Source organism: Propithecus coquereli, unplaced genomic scaffold, assembly GCF_000956105.1.
Source record: "Propithecus coquereli isolate 6110/MARCELLA unplaced genomic scaffold, Pcoq_1.0 Scaffold50, whole genome shotgun sequence".
Classification (NCBI taxonomy): Eukaryota; Metazoa; Chordata; class Mammalia; order Primates; family Indriidae; genus Propithecus; species Propithecus coquereli.
The window spans coordinates 3,246,599-3,255,267 of NW_012150841.1; the positions used below are offsets into that span (position 1 = coordinate 3,246,599).

General features: G+C 38.1%; 1 protein-coding gene across 1 annotated transcript in view; it reads left to right on the forward strand.

Moving 5' to 3' along the window:
- MBTPS2 (membrane-bound transcription factor peptidase, site 2) overlaps positions 1–8,669 on the forward strand; it is a 76,480-nt gene that overhangs the window by 17,088 nt on the left and 50,723 nt on the right. The window contains exon 5 of the mRNA XM_012656313.1: positions 966–1,093. Coding sequence (XP_012511767.1) covers positions 966–1,093 — 128 coding nt within the window. The remainder of the gene's footprint in view (positions 1–965; positions 1,094–8,669) is intronic.

The following is an 8,669-nucleotide window of genomic DNA, read 5'->3' on the forward strand; positions in this document are numbered from 1 at the left end:
TTTTTTTTAAATCTCTTTCACCTTTGCTTCCACGTTTTTAGCTTTGCAGCCTTTAGGGTTTTATATATAGAGGCATCGTTATTAACAGCTTAATAATTTACAATATGTTTGTAAAATGACTTAGGTAATTTTTTTTAATCCCAACTGCCAATAAAAAGTGAATTATACAGTTGTCTTATATATTTAGTATTGAGTGACAGCACAAAATATATTTAGGTGATGCTTTTTTTGGAGTAGCTGTTTGGTCTTCTGAGATTATTAAATGTAATGTACACTTTTAGAAAATGAAGTGACAAAAAATTGTTCTCTTAAGGACAATTTGAGCATTATGCATTTTAAAATGTGCATATTTTAACATTAGCTCAATAGGAATACACTTAAATAAATCTCCATCATTATTTATAATTGCTAAGACAAATATAAGTATTTAGATAATTTACTTGAATTATATATTCTCCTGTGTCCTCTGAAAATGGTTCAAAGTGAACCATAAAAATGTTTTTCATTTAGTTTCTCATAGTATTATTAACTGTCTTGGCTGGTCCAATGATAGTGGGTTATCAGAACTTATTAACATTAGTGTCACTAAAGTTGGTATTCAACCCCCCACTGCTAAATTTGACTGGCTTTTTAAAAAAAAAGAAAAAAGTATTATTAACTGTCTTTATAACTGTGACTAATTTTAATTATTTGCTCAGCACATATTGGTTTCCGAAAATTTTGAAGTTATAAGTCTATTTCAGAATGCCCTATTTTACAAACTTCAATTTCATAGATAACCAAATCTGTACACTATTATAAAATTATGATTACATATATAGTATACATATAATTTTTTGGCTGTCCAGAGAGACTTTTTTAAGCAAGAATTTGAATGACAGTGAGAAGTTTTAAGATTATATGCATTATTAATTTGACAAATACAATAGTATTAGTAAATTCCTTTTTCTTATGTGATTTCTTAGGGAACAAGTTCGATTTAATGGCTTCGGGATTTTTCTCTTCATTATTTATCCTGGAGCATTTGTTGATCTGTTCACCACTCATTTGCAACTTATATCACCAGTCCAGCAGCTAAGGATATTTTGTGCAGGTAACAGACTTAATTTTTTTTTTTTTTTAATGTTCATCTGTGGTTTTGGTTTTGGGTTTTCTATGGTTAGTGGTTTTATGGAAAGTACTCACATCACAAACAACATCTTATCTTTTGGTTAATAACTTCAGTTTACAAGACTTCCTCAAAAGTAGTACAGTAAATTTACATTCCAATTTATTCTTTAAAACCAACTAAAAATAAAATAAATTATTAAAAACTTTTTTTAAGGAAGACAGTGAAGAAAACTTCATTTTTACTGATGCTAAGAAATGGCCACAACCTGGAACCACAAACTATGAAGAATATCACTTTAGCTGAAATTTGCATGAAATCCAGAGAGAAACACAAAGAATTAACCAAGAGATAAATCAAAAGAATTTGGGAATAGATAAGAGATGATATGTGAAAATGGGTGGTGAACTCTAGCTTTGTCAGAATTGAATCAGAGAAACAGAATCACTCAGAAATATATGGCTATGACATGTAGAAGACTGAAACAGGATCCACACCTTTCACCTCTCACAAAAATCAACTCATGGTGGGTAACAGACTTAAACCTAAGGTGTGAAACCATTAGAATTCTAGAGGAAAACGTTGGAAATACTCTTCTAGACACTGGCCTAGGCAAAGAATTTAGAAGAAGACCCCAAAGGCAATCACAGCAACAACCAAAATAAATAAATGGGACCTGATCAAATTAAAAAGCTTCTGCACAGCTAAAGAAACTGTCACAAGAGCAAACAGACAACCTACAGAGTAGGAGACAATTTTCGCATGCTACACATCTGATAAAGGGCTGATAACTAGAATCTATTTAGAACTCAGGAAAATCAGCAAGAAAAAATCAAACAACCCTATCAAAAAGTGGGCAAAGGACATGAACAGAAACTTTTCAAAAGAAGACAGAATAATGGCCAAAAAACATATGAAAAAATGCTCAACATCTCTAATCACCACGGAAATGCAAATCAAAACCACAAGGAGATATCACTTATCTCCAGTGAGACTGGCCATTATCAAAAAGTCCCAAAACAATAAATGTTGGTGTGGATGTGGAGAGGTAGGAACACTCATACGCTGCTGGTGGGACTGCAAACTAGTGCAACGTCTGTGGGGAGCAATGCGGAGATACCTTAAAGAGATACAAGCAGATCTACCATTTGATCCAGCAATCCCATTACTGGGCATCTACCCAAAAGAACAAAAGACATTCTATAAAAAAGACATCTGCACTCGAATGTTTACAGCAGCACAATTCACAATTTCAAAGACGTGGAAACAACCCAAGTGCCCATCAATACATGAGTGGATTAATAAAATGTGGTATATGTATACCATGGAGTACCATTCAGCTATAAGAAACAATGGTGATATAGCACCTCTTGTATTTTCCTGGATAGAGCGGGAACCCATTCTACTAAGTGAAGTATCCCAAGAATGGAAAAATAAGCACCACATGTACTCACCAGCAAATTGGTTTCACTGATCAACACCTAAGTGCACATATAGGAATAACATTTATCGGGCGTCCGGAAGATGAGAGGGGGGAGGAGGGGATGGGTATATACATACATAACGAGTGCAATGCGCACCGTCTGGGGGATGGACACGCTTGAAGCTCTGACTGGGGGGGAGGGAAAGGGCAACATACGTAACCTAAACATCTGTACCCCCATAATATGCTGAAATAAAAAAGAAAAAAAGAAATAGATGGCTATGTAGGGAGGAAATTCTGGGAAACACAGTTCCATCTGAGCTAAATTGACACAAGACAAATTAATCCCAACCCTGCATCACTTTAAATAGAATAACCAAGGCTAGGCAAGTATAGACTTAGAATTCTTGAATAGACTATGAATATAATAGAACAAAAAAATTGAACATGGGAAAAGTTAAAAACAGAAAGTCTAAATACTAACTTCCTCAACTTCATAGTGGAGAGAAAGAGTCTGCCTAAAGCTGAAAAACCAAGAAATAGAGGCTTGAGTGTATCACTTAAGATTATAAATGTAAACACTACAAGATCTAAAACCACACATAAACCTTTCAAGTTATCAGAGTGAAAGCATGAAACACAGACAAAAGAAAATAGACCTTACATCAAAAGGTAAACTAAGGTAACAAACGTAAGACCAAAACACATTTATTTTGCCAATAAATACAAATGAGCTGGGGCCTCATGCCTGTAGTCCCAGCTACTCTGGATGCTGGAGGTGGGAGGAGCAGTTGAGCCCAGGAGTTCTGTGCTGTTGTGTGCTATGGTGATCAGTTATCTGCACTAAGTTTAGCATCAGTATGATGACCCCGAGGGAGTAGGGGACCACCAGGTTGCCTAAGGAGGGGTCAACCAGCCCAGGTCAGAAACCGGAGGAAGTCAAAACTTCCCTGCTGATCAGTAGTGGGATCACACCTGTGAATAGCCACTACACTACAGCCTGGACAACACAGTGAGACTCCGTCTTTTTAAAAAAATATATGTGTGTGTGTGTGTGTATGTGCATATATATGTATATATGAGATAAGCTTTCCTATTACAGGAAAAATGCCTTTAGTCTGGATTGCAAACATCCCAAATTTGTGATGTATAAAAGAAATCCATCTAAAAGATTACTCAAAAATATTGAAAATAAAATGATGAGCAGAACATACCATGTAAATGTGAACTTTTGAAAATAAGATCCAAAGCATTAAGTTAGACATAAGGGGCCACTAAATAATAAGAAATATAAGCCATAGTGAAAATACAACAGTTGTGAATCTTACTGTATCAAATAAACTATCAAAACACAAAACAAAAATGGAAAAAGTACAAAGAGAAATAGAAATGTAATAAAAAGACTCATCTCTTAACATATGGCAGATAAGTATTAAAAAGTCAGGCTATGGAAGCTCTAATTAGTAAGGTAAAAATGGATATGTCCAACTCTATACCATGAACACAGAAGATAATTTCTTTTCAACTGCCCCTGGAACTTATAAAATTTGACTATATATCAGTCCACAAAGAAAGCCTGAATAAATTCCTAAGGTAAGAGTAGGAACCTAACTAAAAACTACCTGAAATTTAGAAATTTATCTTAATCACATCTTGGATCAATTTAATTCAAAACCATAATTTCAGTATATCTAAAAATGATGATAATGAAATCATTCACTGAGATAATGTACAAAGTTTTGGCAAAAGGAAAATTCACTAAGGCAGTTATTATGCAATTAGAAATGGAAATAAATCAGTTAAGCATTCAACTTAAGAAATGAGAAAAGAACTATAAAATAGTTAAGAAATGAATTAATTTGTTCAGATATAGGCAGAAAATAGTAAGTTAGAAAAAGGAAAAATAGAACTGTTAAATCCAAGAGTTCCTTGAAGGAAAAAAAAAGATTAAACAATAGAAAGCATCTATAGACAGAATTAGCAGTCAGATTGGGGAATAACAACTAATACAGAGAAAATTAAAACAATTTTAAGTGTTCTTTGTTCATCTCTGCAAAAATATTTCAGAAACCTGGAGATATATATATATATATATATATATATATATATATATATATATATATATAAGAAAATAAAGCTGAAATTAATCCCAGAGGAGATAGAAAAAAATTGAAATAGGCCAATAATGACAATGGGAGAAATTAAGAGTGTTGATGAAGAATGCCCCTGTAAGTTTCATAGGTGGAATTCTTTCAGATCTTGACTTAAAGACTTTTCTTTTTAATTCCAATTAGTCTAAACTTGCCAGATCACATAGAGAAGAAAACTAAGATTTTTCTTTTTTAAAGACAATAGAACATTGGTACATCATCTGGTAAAGCACAAAAACAACCTACAGACACATGGCCTATCTCAAGAATGCAAAGATGGTTCAACATTAGGAAATCTATTTGAATGTGGTAAATATTTGCCATTAGGAAAAAGAGTCCTCATCTCAGAAGATATTGAGACAATTTTTAACAAAATTCAACATCCATTAGTTTTTTAAAAATCCTTTGTAAAAGTAGGAATAGCTGGATACTTCACAATGGTATGACACTTGTAAGTATTCCTATTAAAGGACAAGACAAGCAATCCCACTATCAACTATTACTGATGTTAAATGTTGGTGTTAGTGCAATTAAATAAAAGGAAAAAAGTATAAATATTAGAAAGGAGCAGGCTTTTTTTTGCATACTGTCATATGGGAGGAGGGTAGAAGACAAGAAAATCAACTGAAATGAAACACAGAAAAAAATCAGTAAAGAGCCTGGTTACTAAATTAATATTCAGTAAACAATACCTGGACGGGAGGCAGGACCGCTAAGGCGAGCACGTGCACGTTTATGTGGCCTGGTCGTGGGCGCGCTTGCTGGGCAGGGGAGGCATCAAGTGCTCGGGCGCATGCGCCTGGCACGCCCAGAGGCACCCATGTCAGAGGCACCCTCTTCTTCCGCTTCAACAGGCCACGCCTACCTGGGGTGCTCGCTTCTCCTCAGGCTCGCGCCTTTCTCTGGAGCTCGCGCCTCCTTCACCTCAGCCTTCTTTTTCCCACGGCCTCCCGGTCGCCTACCAGCAGCCGAGTAGCCAAGACCACCACTGAGCTCTCAGCCATGTCCTCAAACGAAGCTCTCTACATCACCGCAGAAAACTCAGCGATGACGGCAGAGATCGTGGAGCTGCACCCGATCCATGTGGAAACCGTTCCTGTGGAAACCGTTCCTGTGGAAACCGTTCCTGTGGAGACCGTTCCTGTGGAGACCGTTCCTGTGGAGACCGTGTCGAGGGAAACCATTGAAGAATACGGTGGTATCAGCGGCAGTTGGGTTGACGGTGGCCACCACCACCCGCCTCTGATCGCGCTACAGCCGATCATCATTGACAACGCGGGCCATGGCGACCAAGACCAGGAAGTGATAGTGGTGCAGACACGAGAGGATTTCGAAGACCAAATGATCCTCCCGTTCGGCGATGAAAACCACTACTACCAGCAGACCCTGGCCACTCTGTCAGCCGCCGCATTGGCATCGGAATTGGCCACAGCCTCGGCATCTGCCTCGGAATGGGCCTCGGCCTCCACTTCGGCCTCGGAATGGGCCTCGGCCTCCACTTCGGCCTCGGCCCCGGCATCGGCCTCCACTTCGGCCTCGGCATCGGCATCGGCCTCCACTTCGGCCTCGGCCTTGGCATTGGCCTCCACTTCGGCCTCGGCCTTGGCCTCGGCATCGGCCTCCACTTCGGCCTCGGCCTCGGCCTCCACTTCGGCCTCGGCATCGGCCTCGACCTCGACCTCCGGCCACAGCAAGAAGGCCAGTGGCAAGAGTCACACCAGCAGTGAGGCCAGGGCGGCAGGCAGCAGCTCCAAGCAGGGCAGCAAGAAGTGGGAGCAGAAGCAGGTGCAGATCAAAACCTTAGAGGGTGAGTTCTCTGTTACCATGTGGTCCCCTACCGATGAAAAAGACCAGGAGGCAGCGGTCGAAGAACAGACTGGAAACTCTTCTCCTGATTATTCCGAGTACATGACCGGGAAGAAACTTCCTCCTGAAGGGATACCCGGCATCGACCTCTCCGATCCCAAACAGCTGGCACAATTTACTAGAATGAGGTCAAAAAAAACCAAAGGAGGTCCCAGAACAATACCTTGCACTCATAAAGGCTGTGTCAAGATGTTCCGGGATAACTCTGCGCTGAGAAAACATATGCACACCCACGGTCCCAGAGTCCATATATGTGCAGAATGCGGCAAAGCTTTTGTGGAGAGCTCAAAATTAAAGCGACATCAGATGGTTCATACTGGAGAGAAGCCCTTTCAGTGCACATTTGAAGGCTGTGGAAAACGCTTTTCCCTCGATTTCAATTTGCGCACACATGTGCGAATCCATACCGGAGATAGGCCCTACGTGTGCCCCTTCGATGCTTGTAATAAGACGTTCACTCAGTCAACTAACCTGAAATCGCACATCTTAACGCATGTCAAGAGCAAAAACAACCAGTGAAGAGAGAAGACCCTTCTCAAACTCGGGAAGTATCTGCCAGGAGTGTGGTAGGGAATAAATATGCATCTCATTTGTGTATTGTTTCTAGGAAAGAGTTTTTGAAAATGAATCCTACATATCTAAGGTTCATGTTTTGATAGAATAGTAAAAGTAAAATTTGAAAGTTTTAAAAAAAGTAAACCTTTAATAAGATAATATTGCTAAGATGCCTTGTCTTGTTCTATAATGGTGTTTTTGTCAAGTTTGGTCCCAACAGGAGAATAATTCATGAACCTCACAAGAGACAGTTCTTTATACAACTGTGTTAAAAATGGGACTTTTGGCCTCTCTCCCTCTGTAAAAAAAAAAAAAAAAAAAAAAGTACTTTTCATGTTCTTAGAAATATGAAGTTCACTTATTGCTTATAATTTTTTTAAAAAGTTATATTTTCTAAATGTTCATGTTTGTACTTTTAGGAATATGCTTGATAATTCTACATATGGTTTTTCTGGAGTGTAATAACTTTGCAAAACATTTTCTTTAAAAGAATAATTTTAGAAATATGCTTGATAATTCTACATATAGTTTTTCTGGAGGGTAACAACTTTGCAAAACATTTTCTTTTAAAGAATACTTTTAGGAATATGCTTGATAATTCTACATACGGTTTTTCTGGAGGGTGATAACTTTGCAAAACATTTTCTTCAAAGAATACTTTTAGGAATATGCTTGATAATTCTACATATGGTTTTTCTGGAAGGTGATAACTTTGCAAAACATTTTCTTTAAAAGAATGAAGTTATATGTGTAAACGAAGTACTTTTCTGCTAAAAAAAGTTATACAGGTTTTGTTTGCTGTCTTAATTTTGATTGTATTCTGGAATGTTAACACATTTTGCATAACTATCTTTTAGCTGTATTCAATTATGTATTGAATATTAGATGATTTAAGAGTATTAGTTTAAACCTATGTTAGTCATTTTATTGTCCCAAAAATATGACCAGGTCCTGTTTTTTAGTGTAATTTCTTTGCCTGTTCAGTTAGAAAGAGCAGTGCTCAGTAGTTGTAGGCTATATTGTGTATCTATTGACTTTAACACTTGATATGTACTATGTAATAGAAAAAGCAAAAATAAAATCCATGTTCTAAAGGGAAAAAAAGTAGTTTGCCTATATAAATACAGTAGCTAGAAAATAAAGAAAAGGGGGAGTATGCTTCTGGCATCTTATGGGTAGAGGCTAGGAATGCTGCTGAACATCCTGCAATGCACAGGACAGTCCCCCAAAACAGTTGGGTTTTTTTTTTTTTTTTTTGCATCTCCCCAAAACAGAGTTAGCTGGCCAAAATGCCAGTAGTGCCCCTGTTAAGAAGCCCTGTTCTAGCCGGGCACAGGGGCTCACGCCTGTAATCCTAGCACTCTGGGAGGCCGAGACAGGAAGATCGTTTGAGCTCAGGAGTTCGAGACCAGCCTGAGCAAGAGCGAGACCCCGTCTCTACTAAAAATAGAAAGAAATTGGCCAAACAACTAAAAATAGAAAAAATTAGCCGGGCATGGTGGCATGTGCCCGTAGTCCCAGCTACCTGGGAGGCTGAGGCAGGAGGATCGCTTGAGCCCAGGAGTTT